This window comes from Megascapheus bottae, chromosome X, assembly GCF_031878675.1.
Source record: "Megascapheus bottae isolate mThoBot1 chromosome X, mThoBot2.hap1, whole genome shotgun sequence".
Lineage (NCBI taxonomy): Eukaryota > Metazoa > Chordata > Mammalia > Rodentia > Geomyidae > Megascapheus > Megascapheus bottae.
In genome coordinates, this window is record NC_143547.1 from 102741080 (window position 1) to 102760224 (window position 19145).

The following is a 19145-nucleotide window of genomic DNA, read 5'->3' on the forward strand; positions in this document are numbered from 1 at the left end:
TTGTTTGAATTTTTGTACAGACTTTGTCTTTGATGTCAGTATAATATACTAAGCTGCAGAATGTTCCCTCCTTTTTTTTAAAAAAAAGTTTTAGTATTTTTCCTGAAAGAGGTCGCTGTAGAATTGGTACTAACTGTTCTTTCAACAATTGGTATAATAATTCTTTAGTGAGACCATCTGTCCTACAGCTTCAATTTCAGGAGTTTTTGAGATTACAAATTTATTTTCTTATAATTATGTTTTTATAATTATGAGAATATTCACATTCTCTTTGGAATTATGTAGTGTCTTGGTTTGAGTAGTTTGTCCTTTTAAAGTAATTGTTTTATTTACTGAAATCTAATGTATATCAGGTCTTAGCACTCCCTAATCCTTTCCCCACATCTACAGTTTCCATAATATTTGCCATCTCATTTGAAATATTGACAATTTGTTTTCTTCTGTATTTATTTATTTTTTTGCATTGCCACATTGCTAATGATCTTTTAATTTGGGTAATTTTATCACAAACCAAAAATTTACTAATTGTGTCCATTACATTCATTTTTGTGTTTTTATTTTGTTCTTTCCTAAGTGCTATAAGTGAGAGCTTAGATATTTATAAATTTCTATGAGCATAGCTTTATCTTGGTGTGCTGTATTTTCATTTCATTTATTATTACTTTTTGTTGGTCATATGGCTTGAAATCAGGGCCTGGACACTGTTCTTAAGCTTTGGCTGTGTGTGTGTGTCTGTGTGTGTGTGTGTGTGTGTGTGTCTGTGTCTGTGTCTGTGTGTCTGTGTGTCTGTGTCTGTGTCTGTGTGTGCATTCACATACTGACAACAACAAAGGAGGTTATTCTTAGGAGATGATCACAGTAGCTCGATAGCTTTGTGCATATGACATATAAAATGATCCTTATTGTAATGAAGGTCAAGGAATGAAAACAAGAGGGTTTTTTTGTTTGTTTGTTTTTTGCCAGTCCTGGGCTTCAGCACAGGGCCTGAGCACTGTCCTTGGACTTTCTCAAGGCTAGAGCTCTACGACTTGGCCTCAGCACCACTTCCGGCTTTTTTCTATGTATGTGGTACCGAGGATTCAAACCCAGGTCTTCGTGCATGCTAGGCAAGCACTCTACCACTAGGCCAAACTCCTAGCCCAACAAGAGGGTTTTTTAAATTGTACTGTTTGCAGTTATTTCTTTTTTCTTTCTTGTTTTGCTTTCCCTGTTTTTCTCTCCTTTTTTCTGTTTTTCTCCAAGACTAGCACTCTACCACTTTGAAAGCATCCTTCCACTTCCAGTTTTCAGGTGGTTAGCTGAAGATAAAAATATCATGGCCTTTCTGGCTGGGCTGACTTCCAATCAAGATCCTCAGATCTAAGCCTCCTAAGTAGCTAAGATTACAGGCATGAGCCATCAGCACCTGGCTAATTTAATGTATTTTAAAGATTTATTTTCTCCAGTATTTTTTACTCATAGATTATTTTTAAAGTTTGCATTTTAGTTTCTAAATATTTGGAGATTTTCCAACCCAGATGCCCCTCCTAGATGAATGGATCAAGAAAATGTGGTAAATACACACAATAGAGTTCTATGCTTCCATCAGAAAGAATGACATTGCCCAATTTGTGAGGAAATGAAAAAACTTGGAAAACATTATACTTAGTGAAGTGAGCAAGACCCAAAAGACAAGCTGCATGGTTTCGCTCATTTGTAGTAACTGTAGAATCTGTCTATAAAGCCACAAATTAATCCAATGGATAATGGAAGACAAATAATTACACTTGGGCAGAACAGCAGTCTATTGTTTTTGCCAATCCTGGGGATTGAGCTCAGGGCCTGGGCACTCTCCATGAGCTTTCGCAAGACTAGGGTTCTACCACTTGAGCCATAGCACCATTTCCAGCTTTTTCTGTATATGTGGTAACCAGGAATCGAACCCAGAGCTTCCTGCATGCTAGGCAAGTACTCTACCAAAGGCTATGCTCCCAGCCCCTAAACAGCACTCTTGAGCATTCACTCACAGAGACTAAAGGAGGATATTCTTAGGAGAGGATCACAATAGCTCAGTAGCTATGTGCATATGACCATATAAAACGATGCTTATCAAAATGAACTCCAAGAAATGGAAACAAGGGAGTTTTTTAAATTATACTGTTTATAGCTATTTTTTTAATTTTGGTTTACTCCCTTTTAGTATTGTTATTTATTTCTTTATCCTTTGTCTTGTATATAAGTTTATTTGATTTAGGGAAGGGAAGAGGAATCACAAAAATGGTGGGACAAAGGGTAAACCAAAACAGCGATACTCACTAGACACTATGTTGGAAAAAAACTTTACAACTTGGGGAGAAGGTAGTTGGAAGGGGAAAAGTGAGGGAAAATGAAGGAGGGGATAACACTACTCAAAAATAAATGTAGTTATTACCTTACTTATGTAACTGCACCCCCTATGTAGGTCACCTTTATAAGAACATTTAAATTTTAAAAAACTGTGTGGACATTTTCATGTTTTTAACCTAGTTCTGTTATAGTCAGATAAAACACCATTTATTTTTTTCACCTCTTTTGAATTATTGCGTTTTTTAGTTCACAATGCATTTATCTAGGTATATGTTCCTTGGATGCTTTAAAAGATAAGTTTTATTGTTCTTCAATGAACCATTCTATAAATGTCTATTAGATCCTGTTGTTGAGTTGTATTTTTTGCTAATTTATATCTATTTGTACGAGCTATTGAGAGAAGAGTTGAAGTATTCGTCTATAAATGTATGCTTATATGTTTCTAATAATGTTTGATTGCTATATTTTCTTTGCAGCATATACATTTAAGATTAGTATGTCTTCTTGATGAATCGACTCTTATTATGTAATGCTGTTTTCTGCCTCTGATCATTTTCCTTGCTTTGAAGTGATATTAATATAAGGTTTCTAAAATATTCCTCCTATTTTAATGTTTTTGTCACTTTTTCTCTAATTCTATCTAACACATTATATTTGAGGCAAACAACTTGCAAATATGTAAAATGTCTTTAGGTCATCTTTTTGCTTTTTTGCTCATCTCTGCCATTTAATTGGTATATTTAGGCTATTTTCATCTTATGTACTTACTAATATTAGTGTTTAATTTTGTCGATTTATTTTTGTTTTCTGTCAGTTCTTGCTTTCTATTTTCTTTTCCCTGATTCCTGTAGGCTACTTGAACAAATTTTAGAACACACACACACACACACACACACACACACACACACACACACCATATGGTTTACTGGTGTCAACATTTTACTGTTTTTAATGAATCATGTAGGTCTTTCCTCTTTCCATTCCTTTACTTGCTTTAGTTGCTTATGGTGTAACTGTGTTGAATAGTTCAACCTTTAGAACTGCAATGAAACAAGGTTATAATTGGTACTTCAGTCATAATTTAGAAAACTTGAACAGAGAAGAAAGTCTATAATATTTTCTCTTTCATTGCTTTTCCAAATGTCCTTCTTTTATTGTTTGTTTTCTGTTTAGAGAACTTCCTTTAACTATTATCTTAGTGGAGGTCTGTTGTTGACAAATCATTTTAGTTTCTCTTCATCTGAGAATGTCTTGATTTCCCTTTGATAATTGAAGCATATTTTCATTAAGTTTAAGAACTGGCATGGACAATTACTTTTCTTTTTCAGTACTTGAAAATTGCTGCTGTCATTTCTCTATCACTGCTTTCCAAACTTGTCTTCACATTTGGTTATGATGGATTCAAGAAATCTCTGAATTTATACTTTTTTTTTGGGGGGGGGGAAGTTCACTTTGCTTCTTGGATTTCCCCCAATTATGATTTTTGTCAAATCTGGTTACTTTTAAGCCATTTTATAAGATTTTATCAGTCCCATTTTCTCTCCTTCCTCTTCCTCTGGAATTCCAAATGACATGATAGATTGTTACATCCTTTGTTTATAATCCCATATGTCTCTGCATCCCTGTTCAATGTAGTTCTAGTGTATTTTCTCCCTGTCTTTCAGATTCGATAATTTCTGTTATTTTATCTTAATTGTTTCCCTTGTATTCTCTATTCTTCTTTTGATCTTTTACACTGAGTTTATTTCAGCCATTATATTTTTTAGGTCTAAAACTTCTATTTGATGAACTATTCCCTTTTTTTTCATTAAAGCATTAGTATATTTGTTGGTTAAGGTATTTAAATGAGTGCTAGTTTAAAACTGTTGCCAAAATGCCAACATCAGTGTCATCTTGGTGACAAATCTGTTGATAATATTTTTTATTCGGTTTTACATCTTCCTAGTCTTGGTAGGATGAATATTATTTTTAAAATTGAAACTAAGAAATTTTGGATGTTATGTTAAAAACTAGCTCTTATTTAAATCTTCTGTTTCAGCTAATTTCCTCCAACAGTGCTCTGGCAGGGAAAGAAAGCCTTAAGCTGACATCAGACAGTACAGAGGTCCTCATTGCTAGTAGGCAAAGGGAGATTTCCAGTTCTATTCTATGCATTCAGTAATACCATGCTAGTGGAGATAAGAAGCATTTTGTTACTTTCAAATAGGTGTAGAATCTAGGGTCCTTGCTAGGTGTTTGTTCATGGTATGGTATGGGATTACTGTGTTTTCTTTGGTGTTTAGCTGGAGTAGAGTAGAGTTTACCTGGAGTAGAGTTTTCTGTCCTGCTAGGCTAACCTTTTTCTGGCTTTCTGACTACAAAGAGGAACCTTTTGCTGCAACCACTTTTTTTCTGTGTTCCTTGACATCGTGGAATGCGTGTTTCTATAGTTCCTAGTTTGGAATATATGACGCCAAAGAAACCGCCCCCCCCAAACTCATCACTGCATTATTCCTCAGGCTCCAAGGTCCTGAGCCTATTTAAATTTATTCTACCTTGAGTCATCTTATATTTGATTTGTATAAAATCTGAAGAACTTTAGTTGCACTCAGTGGATGATTGGTGCCAAGTATTTCTCTGGCCTGAAGGTATAAGTTTGAACACTAACATTTTATAGCCTGGTGCTGTACTTCCAAGTGTATGGTAAAGATATCTGTTGTCATATGTGAAGACTTTAACCATGCTCGTATTTTACACAAACATCATGGAAAACACAAAGGAAGGAAAGCATATTGTGAGTTTGCTTGCCTGCTCTTCCAGCATGAAAGAAGCATGTGGGAGGAGCTATGGTCATCCCCTGCTCAGCTAGTTTCCTGTAAACCAGTGCACCAGTCTCATGAGCTCCTTCCAGCATCCACTGATTCCTTCCAGTGTCATGTTGGCTTGGAATCACTGATCAGCTCACTTGGCTGAATGCCAACAAGGCCAGAGTTGGTAACTGCTTCTTCTATGGGTCCCAAGATTGTCTCTAAGAATGCTGAACACATTCTAAGGCACCACTCCAATCACCATGTTGTTTTGTATAAAGGAATTGTATTGCACAGAATGGGAGTATTTATCCATAGATTGTCTGCCCAGGAAAAACAGAGCCCGCCACACAAAAGGAAAGCTCAACCCAGGACCCGCATTCCCCATCTGCATGCCCAATGCTATTTTAGTCTTGTCATGCTGGGCCTTCACTCACCCTTCTGCTGTCTGGAAACCCTTGCTCTGCCTCATGGCCATTTCATCCCAGTCAACTGCCTCACAGAACCGTCGTTCAGCCGTGGGGGTGGGAGTGCTCAATGAGGGTGGTGTGGTGGGGAGAGAGACAGGAAAATAAATGTGGCAGACTCCACACAAACCTGTCCTCACAATGAAAGCCTGTGATTCATGGGGTCAATGGTCTCATCTTCGTATCTGAAATACAGTGTACTTTCTGTCTCCCTAAGCCCTGTGTCTAGGTCGTTTGGGAAGCGCCTTGGAGAGTCAAGAATAAAATTGCAGGTCAAACAATGGATGACTGGAAAAGTCGACTTGTAATCGAGAGCATGCTTCCCCATTTCACCATGGTGGGAAATCGTCAGGAGCCCAGAAAGCTCCAGGAATCGGTCAGAAAATGGGCTATGGGGGGAGGGGGGTGTTGAAATGCTTCTAATCTTAAACTTGAACTTGTGTTATTAAAATTCTGTGTAAACTTGGTGTTGGGGGACCAATCCAAAATATAACGAACTTGAATGTGAGGTAGAAAAGATCTAGAACTCCCTATGCCCTTTGTGGGTTTGTTGAAGAGACCAAGAAGTCAGTGAGTAGGGTATTGAAAATGATTCCAGTTCAACTCTCAGGCTCTGGAGTCTTATTTAAAACTCTTGTGACATACTTCTGCTTTTGTCCCTTGGAATCCACACATCATTCAAGAAACTGAGATGCAGCTTTATGGATGTCCGTGGTAGTTTTAAGAGCCAGAATGCTGCTGCTGCTGCTGCTGCTGCTGCTGCCAACAGTCACAATGATAGAAAAGGGGCCATGAGAGCCTCTAGTTGCTTGAAGTTGACAATGAATGCCTGCAGCATGCCAGTGTACCGAGATTAGCTCTGTTAGCTGGAGCTACAGCAAACACAATGGCTGTTATCTCAGGCTATTTGGCCCGTAGAGGAGTGGCTTGCTTAATCTCAGAAAGTAATAAAGCAGAGGGGAAGTGGCTCTTATAGAGCCCTGGGTCTGCTTCCTTCCTGTTCTTGGAACTGGGAGCCCTGGGCTCTGAGGTAATGTCATTTCACATAACTAAGAGGCCTGTCTTCTCTGATTCCCAGTGCAATCCATGTTAATTTTAGGATCGGCTATGTGCACAGGTATGGTGGGGGGAGGTGATTGTTTTGGGTCTCTTTTTTTTCCTCATCATTGTCAACAATGTATTACACTTGCAATTCACTTGTGTGTGTAGCTGTTTATAAAAATACTTTTGACTGCAGTCCTGCTCTCACAGAAACAGGCAGTCATGAGACGGCAGAGATGGATCCATCACTTCACAAGTGACCCAACTAACTGCCAAACTCCCTGCCCCAGTACTGGATTTGAAGGGAGTTTCTCCCCTCTGTCCTTAGGACCCTTTGTACTTCATGCTCCTTTTTTATGCTGAACAGCTGAATCAATGAAGGAACAGTTCTGCCATAATTTTCAGGCCTTTCTGTGTTTTCCTCTGGTTTGTATCCACTTGGACCATATCCTCAGAGGAAAGGGTAGGAGGGTCCTCACTCTTTTCTGTGGTAAGTAACTTTTGGCTTTGATCAGTATCAACTGCACTATATCTCTAGGGAACAGGGTCCTTCGAAGAGCCTTCCCTGTATGGAAGTTGTCCTTGCTCATTCCAAATTCAGGCTTGGCTGCTTTTAGCCATGGCCTTTAGTGCCCTTCGTCATCCTGGCTTTAGAGTCACACCTTGGACTTGATCACAATCAGCTCTTCTTCCTCCTCCAAGGGACACACTGTTCTCTGGCCTTGGCTTGGAGTGACCCGACTGTTTTCAAAATACCATGTTGTCCTAGAGGACCAAGAATGTGCCCCCACTTGAAGAGACCCAAAAACATGCCTCGGGCTCCAAAAGTAGATCCCTTAGCTAAGTTGTCACAGGTGAAATTATGCTTCTCTTCCGGGAAGACGTATAAAATGCAAAGAGAAGATCCCACCTGATGGAGTCTGACAGGTTCTACTTTAGCGGCTGGTCAATCCCTGGAGACTCAGAAAGGTGCCCACTGCTAGCATCCAGGTCTGGAGGCAGGTACGGGGATGATAGGGATAGAAATTGTCAGACTGAAAATAGAACACCCTGTGTGTTCACTCAACAAGTTACTACAATGCCTGGAATGCGGGTGGCAGCAGGAGGCCTTTGGCAGGAGCCAGGATTGCATTGCTGGGGGTGGCCTTAGCGGTTTCTCAGCTGTTTCCATTGCTCTCCTTATGCTCTATAACCTCTAGGCCTCACACCACCTGGGCCCCAGGAAAGCAGGTGCATCTGGAAAGCACATTGCTTTAACTGTACCCTGACCCCATCCTGAAAACATCTTTAACCCAGAGGTGTTCCTCAGGCATGCTGTGTCTCTCCTTTCTCAGTCCTTCCTGAAAAGCTACAAGACAAACCAGGCCTCACATTAAAGTCTTGAAATAAAATTCTACTAGTCCAATAGGTGACTTTGTACTAGATTTTTTTGTTGTTGTTGATTATGTGGCTTGAACTCTGGGCCTGGGTTCTGTCCCTGATCTGTTCAGCTCAAGATCATCACTCTACTTCTTGAGGCAGAGCTCCACTTGCAGTTTTCTGTCCGTTAGTTGAGATAAGAGTCCTATGGACTTCTGCCCAGGCTGGCTTTGAACCATGATCCTCACATCTCAGCTTGTTGAGTAAGTTGGATAACACGAGTCAGCCACTAGCACCTGGCTCAATTTTTTTTTGCCAGTCCTGGGCCTTGAACTCAGGGCCTGAGCACTGTCCTAGGGCTTTCTCAAGACTAGTCTACCACTTGAGCCACAGCACCACTTTTGGCTTTTTCTATGTATGTGGTACTGAGGAATTGAACCCCAGTCTTCGTGCATGCTAGGCAAGCACTCTACCACTAGGCCAAATTCCCAGCCCAACCTGCCTCAATTTTATTTTCAGATAAAATCTTGCTATATATTGCAAGCTGTCCTTAAACCCATGATGCTTCTGCCTTAGCATCGAGTGCTAGGATTACAGATATGTGAAGTACCATCGAAGAGCTTTCCTTGAGCCTTTATGGAACTTACCTACAAATGATTGAAAGCCTTTTTTACAGGAAAATGTATCTGAGGTGCTTAGACTAAATACAGCTGTTCTTAGACAAAGACCAGGGATCCGGACAGTAGGGTGCTAGTTTTGTATCTCCGCCTAAACAGCCATGAAGTCCATGTTTTACCCGCTATAAAAATAAAGTTCAGGTTAACACACAGCAAGAATAATCACCTTTCCCGGGCATTGACTGTGTGGTAGCGTTTTGCTAAGTATTTGAGGGATAGTGTTCTGCAATTCTCATAATAACCCTGAGAAGAAAAGGCGTTTAATATGTCCAATAGATGGAGAGACTCTCAGAAAGATTATACAACTTAACGGAAGTCATAAAGAGAGGCAAGGGCAGATCATAGAGCCAATAACCTTAGCACCACTTTTAGATCTAAAGCTTGCTGAAAGATATAGGAGGGAGCAGGGGTAAAAGATCTTAGTGATCCAAAACCCTCCTCAGATTGGGTGCCTGTGTCTCATGTCTGTAATTCTGGCTATTCAAGAGGCTGAGATTTGATTATTTCCAGCCTGGACAGCCAACTCATGAGAGCCTTATCTCCCTCCAATAAACTACTCAGAAAGCAGAAGTGGAGCTGTGACTCAAGTGTAGAGCACTTGAACACAAAAGCTCAGGGACAATGCTCAGGCCCAGAATTCAAGTTCCAAGTCCAAGTCTCAGAACCAGCACCAAAAAGACCATCCTTATCATCATTTGCTCCCCCATTCAGGCACAGAATTTCATGACTGTTGAAATTTGGGAGAAAGAGGAGTGTTGCCTCTGGGCAACATCCGAGCATCTACCCAAGATTAATAAGGCATTTGGTGTCTATGGTCAGTGTACGGAGCTTTAATGGGATGTAGAACATTTGGTCCTTCCCTTTGAAGTTAAGATCCGACTCCTTCCACAGATCAGTAGGTTAATTGATTACAAGTGTCAGGAGTCAAAGGCATTGGCCTGCAAATTTGGACCGTTGCAAATCCTACATGGAGTTGGAACTTGGTGAGCCTGTCACATGTCATCTCTGCTCAGTGTATATCCCGAATTTCAAACATACTCTCAGTTCTGAGCAACCTCTTAGTCCATTCATAATGCAGTGCCTGAACACTGAGAAAGGTAAGGGCAATAAGAATACAGTGTGAAGAAGAAATTTTTTCATATATATTTTCTTGTAATTAATAGAAGAGTTACACTATATTTACCAGATAGAAGGAGCATTACTTCACAATCATTGATACCCTTTCTCATGTCTTGGTCCCCATTTCCCTTCCCCCACACCCACCCCTCACCTTGTTTCTCCCCCTTCCCTATACACTTTCAAATAACCAAATAAACATATATACATCAGATAACAAGGTAAAATATTGTAACAATATGAGATAACCAAGGGACAGCAAAAGAGATGAGAGTAACATAGTACATTAAGGACAACAATCCCTCATTATATGGCTTTTGTTTCTATATCTTGGAAGTCCTTTCATTTAGCGTCATCCTAGATATCCTTATGAATCTAGGTTTTGCTGTAAATCTCTGCTAAGAGAGATTATGTTTAGTCATGTAATATTCCTCAATAACTCTCTGTGACTTGCAATGTTTTCCATACCCTGTAGACCTAGTGAGCCTGCTAATCATTTTGTGGCTAGAAAGGAAAAGATATCCCTATTCTCCTCGTGGTCATCTTTGTTGTCGTTGTTATCATCTTCCTAATCCTCCTTCCTGAAGGATGCTCATTGAGAGGGTCGGGAACTACAGGAAGGATCTTTATTTTGGTGGTCTCAAGAGGAAGACACTAAGAGGATTATGGCTCAAGGTCAGCTAGTCAAAACTATTAGCATTACTTCAGTAAGCTAAGTGTGGTAGCTCACATCTGTAATGCCAGCTAACAGGTAGGGGGAGGCACAGGTAGGGGGGTTGCAGTGTTCAGCCAGCCCCTGGCAAAACCACAAGACCCTATCTAAAAATTAACTATGGAAAAAAGGGCCTAGCAAGTTGAAGGTCCCAAGTTCAAATGCTCATGCCTTCTAAAGAAAACAAATGCCCAGGAGGTGATATTCTATTCACCTCCTCTGTGGTATGTGAGCAGGTTTGAGATCGGTGGGCATCGGCCATGGAAAGATAGGGCTTCTGCTCTGCAAGAAGTATGCTGGACACGGGAAGGAGATCTCAAGCTTAATCCCCAAGGCCATGACTAGTTCTTTGTGAAATCTCCAACAAGTTTTCTTCCTCTTGAGGTCAGGAAAAATAGGTGTAGTCTATAGGGGGCTGTCTTTCTCTGGCTGCCTGTCACATTTCCAGGGCTCCTGTGTGTGCCCAGCCCTAGGTTAGCCTATGGGATCCAGCAGTTGACAGTCTAAGAACATACTATTTCCTTGCTTCTCTCGAGGAACAAATGTATGGTACTATAAAGATCATAGGCAGAGAGACTAGTTGAATGGCTCTCTTGTGCAAGGTATCCTGCACTTCTATGGTGCCAACATTGTTATTTCTACTTTATCAACGAAGGCTCAGAGAGGATAGAGACTTGCCCAGTGTCACTGAGGTTACATACTCAGATCTCACACGCTAGCACGGGGGCTCCCAAGTGCATCCCATTTGTTTCTGACTTCCATTCACAGATTACCCTGTGACTGTGGGCAACACTTAGTACTCAAAATGAATGAAACCCAGTGACAGGGACAGCTCATCTTGAGGTGAAAAATACACACATTTTACGTCATCTGCTGCCTAAGCAGCAGAGTCTACAGCGTTGCCCAGCAGAATATCAAACCATTATAAAATCCCAAGGAAGAGGCTACGCTAGCCAGTTAGAACCGACAGTGACTCGTCAAAGTCTTGAGTGGAAATCCTCATCCAGGAATTGGGTAGTCTTTGCTTATATGCCTTGCATCATGCAGGCTGTCAGAGGCCATGCATGTGTACTGCAGAGCCAGCTCTCCAACCAGGTGGCTGTTCTTGTCACAGCCACACACTGAGCACTCATGTGTGAGCCTCTGGGCCTCAGGCTGTGCATCAGTGAAGTATGCTTAATAACTACTTTCTGCCTCCATGAAGCTCCTTCGGGTAATGGCGAATAAGACGTGGATATAACTGCATTCTAAATGTGCACAGGATATATCTACTCTGAGCATTTCGTTTAGTCATGGGAGACTGGCAAGGGCTTGGAGTTTTAGTTCCATCTCAAGGGCAATAAAGAACATGTCCTTGGAGATCAGGTAAGAATACACAGTGCCCTGAGCATCCCAGTCTCTGCAGCAGCCCCACTACACAGAGCAGAGCTGGATTCAGAGTGCAGCTCTGAGCATTCTGGGTCAAGGCCTGCAGTGCGTATGCGCCTTGCTATTTTGGGGATCCTCCCCACGGAGCACGCAGCTGTTCGCTCCCTTTGCTCCCTCCTCCTCCTGTAACAAGGGTTCTTTCCTGCTACAGACACCCAAGTGGGTGGGAAGCCAGACAGAGTCTTTGCCTGTAGACAGATCTCTTTCACAAGGGCTGAACACTGCTCAGCTTGTATGATACTAGTGAACTCAGCTGTGGGTCCTGCCAGGGTAGCCCTGCTCAGCAAACCACTGACCTGCAAAGCAGTCTATTAGAAAGAGAGGATGCTGGGAGATGGACTCCATTTGGCAGCTGCCTTCCACAGGCATCTGGGAGCTCAGCCCTGCCTATTTCTGCACTTCTAAGAGTCTACCTTGGCCTTGTGTCCATTCTTACCCTGCCCTTTCTCCCACTTTTCCTTGCCAGTGAGCTCAAGGTAACAGGGGTCTGGAAGTGCTAGTGTTTCAGTGAGGACTGGAGACATTGTTGGGCTATCAGGCTAGGCAAAGAAGAACCCAACAAAGCTAAGACTCAAGTACCACTCTTTTTTATTTTTTTATTTTATTTTTTTCCAGTCCTGAGCTTGAGCTCAGGTCCTGAGCACTGTCCTTGGACTTTCTCAAGGCTAGAGCTCTACCACTTGAGCCTCAGCACCACTTCCAGCTTTTTTTGTAAATATGTGGTACCGAGGATTCAAACCCAGGTCTTCGTGCATGCTAGGCAAGCATTCTACCACTAGGCCAAAGTCCCAGCTCAAGTACCACTCTTTTGTAGGGAATATGAAAACCTGGAGGTCCTACACTGGGGATGGGAGCTTGTGACACTCCAAAGTCTAGGCTGCACTGTGCAGAATAAAGCCTCCTGCTTTCCCTGAACATTCTCAGGCTGGAGAAGTGCAAGAGTCTGTTTTATAGACTTGAGGGTCAGAAGATGCCCCTCCCAGGGGTGCTGTATTCCAGACTTGCTAAGGGAGGAGGAGCATGTGCTTCTCAGGTTAAGCTAAAGATACTGATTTCTGCCATGGATATACAATAATGTGTCACACCGTCCTTCCACTCTCCTCCTTTACTTCCTGCTTGTCTGTTCTCATCTCTCATCCCCTTCTTACAGATGACTGTTTCTACATTCTAGATTGGGATGTTACAAAGGCCAGGCACTGAGCCACAAGCCAGTAGTGTTGACCTTTCCCTCGCTTATCCCTTACCTGTCAATACAGACTTACCTTTGTCTGCCTCCCTCCAGTGGTACAGGGTTCATTTATCCTGATTCCCCTCATCCAGGCAAGTGTGTGACTTTCCAAAGTTGTTGCCATAGGCCTCACTCTGAAATCTCTTACTCTTCTCTCTCTGCAGCTATCACTCAGCACCTAGCAGTCAGTAGGTGTTCACTAAGCAGGGAGTGTCCTAGAAGGTCCAGTAGAAGCAATTGTACAGGCCACCCCTGTGTTGGACACAAGAGGCCAACAGCACACAGAAGGGAGAGGGTGGAGTAGTCATCAGGCCCATTAGAACAGTGCCTACAGCTTCTCAACAGTATTTTCTCTTGAGCCCTTATGCTAGAAATGGGAAGAGAATGGGATAATTTGCCAATTATCGTTTTCTCCAAAAGGGAATTCCAATCTGCCTGTGGCAGCTAACGACTGTTATGGAGTCTAGGTGCTCCAGAAAACAAGTATTTGTAGAGGCAAGACGTGATTGCCCAGGGCTGACACATTAGCTCAGAGTTCCTGAGTGGAAGGTGAGGCCAAGGGGAGCAGAGCCTCTAGACAAAAAGCAAATTGCTCCAAACAGTGCACAAAAGTAGAAGAGCAAGGCCCAAGGGATTCCAGAAGGGAGTGGTGTTTCCCTGCTCTCACTGGAGCTGGGGGCAAGCACTGGCCAAAAATTGCCCAACAAGTATTAGTGTCATTACTGTCCATGAGACATAACATTTGGGACTGCTATACAACTTGCACTATGACAGACATAGTTCCAGTTCCCAGAGCTTTGCAGTTCCAAAAGGTTGCACGTGCACTCCCCTGGGAAGTAGAGACAACCATGGTCCTCTAAAGTGTGAAAGGAGCCCAGTGGAAATGCCTTATTTCCCAAGGGCAGAGGCTCAGTTCATGCGCTAGGTCAAGGGTGGATAAACCACAGACTGGGTGAGCTATATACAGCCTGCAGGGTGGTTGGATAAATAAAGTTGTATTGGCACCCCTTTTCCATGGCCTGCAAGCTCCTTTCTGAGCAACTTCTTCCAGCTCCCTGGGCACCAGGCACACTGATTTTCCGTTCATCCTTGGAATAGGTCAAGAGCTTGTCCCTCGGGGCCTCTGCCTGCTGCCCTCCTGCCTGGAGTACTCTGCCCCAGTGATCCTCTGGCCCACTCTTTCCTGCTCCTCAGAGACGCCTGGACCCTCTCCACACCACCATATTTTTCTTTTTCTAAACAACACCGTGTGTCCTTCCAATTCGTGTTCTTCTCGCTGCTCAGTAGTGTCTGACCCATTTGAATTCCCTCTCCTTGTCTCTACTTCATCTCCACCTGCCATGCATTTATTGCTGACTGGGAATCTGTTGTGGGGCCCTAATGATCCCTGTTTGGTCTGTTGGAAGCCTTCGGCTCTGCAGTGGAAGGGAGGCCCAGTGATTTTTCTGGAACAAACCTCAAGAGGGCTGAAGTTGTCTGGTATTAAGGGTGTGATGTGACTCTCAAAAAAAGCACTAAACCTTTTCTTGCCTCTTTTCTTTCCTCAAGTCAAGCCTTTTGGGTTTAGAACAATGGACTTGGCCTACATAAAATATCTCCAGGAAGCCAGTCTCCAAACACCAACACCCAACATCTGCTTCTGAATAGATGGTTTCACACAGAGAAGTGTACAGTAGCTAACTACTCTCATCCTCTTTTTTAGCCACATGACATCTAAGGAACTCAAATTGCCTTGCCCTTTCCTGTAGTTCTTTTATTGACAGAATATTAGCAAACACATTGCTCCTGTGTTTTTCCCAGTAATTCAGCTTCCTGTTCCAAGGTAGGAAAAAAAATATGAATGACTGAAAGGAGGAACTTTTGTGATTTCTCTTACTAATAATTCACAATAATTCTTCCTCCTTAGACCCAGTCAGTGGGACTTCTTGCAGAGTGGTCAAGAAGGAAATATCCTACAGGAAAATCTCTCCCAGCCCCCCTAAAACCACCATCATCATCCTCAGCCACACCATCAACAGCACAGTTTCCATGATCACCACCTCCACCATCACCACCACCTCCACCATCACCACCACCTCCACCATCACCAGCACCTCCACAAGTCCCTATAACTTCACCAGCATCATTAGAATGATTCCAATCAGAACCAAAGCCACAATTACCCACCACCTCTACCACTTCCTCTCTGTCTCTATCTCTGTGTCACACACACACACACACACACACAAATGCACATATACACACGTATATACAGAGATGCATGGTTACTTGACACTTCCCATGATGCAACCACAGACATTGTCCACACATAAAAAATAAATATTTATCTTATACTTACTACTTTCATTACATAACCTCTTCCTCTTCACGTTATGCTTTGGGACTGAGTAATATCAATATTCATTTGTGAGCAGAACTGAAGCAGGATTGTTTTTATTAAAAAGAACACTATCCCTTTCAGAAGATACTTTTAGACGAGTGATCTTTTACTTCATAAAAGGACATACTGAGGATTGCCTTGCAATGGCAAATTCTTGTCGCATTTTATTATGATCTGCTTTACAAAAGTTAGCCTTGCACGCAGCTGTTCAGGAGCACAGCCAGTGACTAAAGGCAGATCTGCCTTGAATGGCAAATGCTGCTGAGTAAACCATGTTAACAGCTATTTTAAGACCACCAGGAATGTGTTTGCATTTTCAGGAATGGAGAGATAATATTTATGTGGCATCTATACCATGCCAAGCATTATGCTAACTTTACATTTCTAAGCTCATATAATCCTTACAACAAATTTGTAAAATAGCCTAACTCCCTTATTTTGTAGGTAAGAAAATGGACTCAGAGTGAGTAAAATGCCCTGCCCCAGATAACCAAAAATGAGAGAAACATTTACACAACCTAAAGATTCAAAGTCTTCATCCTCCTGTCTTACCACCCCATACTGCTGTTTTGCAACTTGAATTGGATGTTCTGACACTTTTTTTTAATTTTAGCATGCAGAGTGTCAAGTTCATCAGACATGGCAGTATAGGATGGCAGTCGAGGACACATGAAGGGCAAAGGGTTGCTTGGGCCTAGGAGGTTGAGTAAGTCCTAGCTGCCAAGTTACCTTCATGTAAATAGTATAGGAACTTCCTCAAGACTCTGAGGTCAATGCTATCTGGCAATACCCTGAGATATGTTATTGGAGAGCCCTGGAGCAAGTACAACAGTCCCTATAGGCAAATGGAACTACTATCACCGACATTGAACAGCAGGTTTTTATCATCACAGTATGCAGCTTTGAAATGACCTACCTTTCCCTCAGTGTCCCAGAATAACCTGAGTTCAATCGAGGAAGGCTAGCTTACTGCTGAGGTGTCCACGCATTTACCACCATGTAAATCTCAATTCTTGGTGCTTTGTTATTACACTGCACTGTGGAGTTTAGGATGTCAAGCTCTGCTCTACCACTATGATTTTAGGAAGTTACACCTAAGCTAACTTCAAAACTGGTCTTTCTGAAATCCAACTTACTTATTCACATGCAAAACAGGGATCCCAAACAAAGATCTACCTACATCGTAGGGCTTTTTTTTTGAATCTAAGGAATCTGAGGAAGTGCACTGTCCAAGAACAAAGGCTAGGATCTTGCAAAGGCCTGTGATAGATAACACCAAGATTTGCCTATGTAGACCTAAAAACCTCTAATATTCTGAGAGTCCATATAGATTACTTGTGACTACTATCTGAGTACTTTGTGTAATTTACACAAATACCACATCACCCAAAAGACCTTGCTACCAAAAACTATCCCCTGCATGCGCATGAAAATACAGATGCTGCTATCCAGGTATTCACATCCTGCACAGGCAAACTCGTATTATTCCTTGCTCAGACACCATTTTTTTTTGTTTGTAATGGGGCTTGAACTCTGGGCCTGGACACTGTCCCTGAGCTCTTCAGCTCAAGGTTACCACCCTACCCTTGAGCCAAGCCACACTTCCCATTTTCTAGAGGTTAATTGGCGATGAGTCTCAGGTCCTTTTGTGACTGGGCTGGCTTTGAACCTTGATCCTCAGATCTCAGCCTCGTAAGTAGATAGGATTACAGGCGTGAGCCACCGCACCTGGCGTCAGACACCATTCTTAAGACAGTATCTTCCTATATAACCAATACTCTAGCTGTATAACTGTATAGAGTGTCACTACATAACTATATTGGCCTCAAGTTTGAGATTTCCCAGCCTTCAACTGCCAAATGCTAGGATTGCAGACATGCACCATCACGCCTTGCTCAGACACATCTCTTGCTGCTTGTGACCCTGTTGGTCCCAGAGATGGACTGAGAGGCATTTGAATACATGAGCAGATGAGGAATAGATGAACTCTCCTAGAGGAGGTGGAAGGAGAAGACAGAAGGTGTACAGATGAAGAGGTAAAATAGGCTGCTGAAGGACAAAGCTTTCAGAAATGTTTTTTGTCTCAAGGTCAATGGTTCAGTCCACCTACAGTGGGAAACGAACACCCTCTCCAAGGCAAATGACACTCTCATGAGTTCCCCCAAACCCTGCTATAGTTCTGAGATGTTGCCATGCTTTTCTGAGATTGGAATTATAGATTGAAAAGTCCCTATTTCTCTTGGGAAAGCATAGGTCAGTGTCTGCTTGCTGCATTTATCTTGTCCCATGTCTTTCTGTCTCTGCTAGGTGTTAGCATGGAGGGCATGACAAAACATGGGATATTATTCAACCATAAAAGAGATGAAACATTGATACATGTACAACCAAACACAAGAGGCTGCATTTTGAATGGTTCAATTTCTGTGAAAGAGACAGAAAGCAGATGAATGGATGTCAGAGACTGGAGGAAGGGAGAATGGAAAGTAAATGCTGAGTAGTTTTGAAGTTGCCGGAAAAGGGTTTCCATTTTGAAGCTTAATGATTGAACAACATTGTAAATGGGCTAAACATAGTCAAGTGTTCACTTTTTTTATAAAGTTAATTTCATATTAGGTCAATTTAATCACAATTTACAGAGCGAGAGAGAGAGAGAGCGAGAGAGAGAGAGAGAGAGAGAGAGAGAGAGAGAGAGAGAGAGAGAGAGAGAGAGAGAGAGAGAGAGAGAGAGAGAACCTATGCTGTGACCCAATGCTCATCCCAGTACTATCCAAGCGTCTGCTTCAATGGCATCAGAGTTTAACAGCTGGGCTCTAAATTTATTGACTGGGGTCAGTAACTCTGCAGGCCCAGAGGTTGGTGCTTAGGGACTAAATTAGGATTATTCAGTAAGCCTATGCCTGCAGGTCGATAGGTCTCTGGCTGAGTGCTTGTCTAGCCTGGACAAGATCCCAGTCCTCCTCATAAAAATAAGAAGAGTAAAGAAAAGAAGAAATTGAAATGAGTTTAAGCAATTATGTGTTGACTCTTCTCAGTTGGGGAAGCATATTGTATGTATGGTTAAGTCAAGTTAGATAAATGCTGTGAAAAAAAACACTGCCTTCTTGGATTTGGATGATCCTTTGAGGTCAGGAGCATTGGCAAATCCTCTAAGGTCAAGGTTCTTCTTCCAAATCACCTGCTAGTAGAAAGTTGGCCCCTTGTCTCACAGTTCAGAGATCAATGACTTCTCTTGAAGTCAATCAACATTTGAGATTCTCTGTGAATCCCAAGTACTTTGAGGTTCTCCAGAACTTCACGCTTTGCAGTTTAAAAATGATGGGAATCCTGTTTCTCCCTAGAAACAACTTCAATTTCAGTTTGTTGGGATATTCTGCTTAAAAATGACACATAAACCTAGATATAAGCATTTATACTCTGTGTGTGTGTGTGTGTGTGTGTGTGTGTGTGCGTGTGTTTTACAGGCATTTTACGTCTCTTTGTCCTTCTCTCTCTGTAAACTCTTGTCTTATCTGTTCTGGGGCTATTTCCATCATTTTGCACAACATATTCATTACTTACTTCTGAGAAAATCTATTGGAGAACCTTCTTTGTCCTCAGAGAGCTAGGAATCTAGTGTATTTGATCAA

The 19145-nt window shown here is 42.1% G+C and overlaps 1 protein-coding gene across 2 annotated transcripts in view; it reads left to right on the forward strand.

The window, feature by feature from the left end:
* The window catches only part of Mamld1 (mastermind like domain containing 1), a 109920-nt gene that overhangs the window by 44133 nt on the left and 46642 nt on the right, over window positions 1–19145 (forward strand). For both annotated transcript variants that reach the window (XM_090326179.1, XM_090326180.1), the window contains exon 2: window positions 5796–5954. In XM_090326179.1, coding sequence (XP_090182305.1) covers window positions 5859–5954 — 96 coding nt within the window. In that variant the 5' untranslated portion in view covers window positions 5796–5858. The remainder of the gene's footprint in view (window positions 1–5795; window positions 5955–19145) is intronic.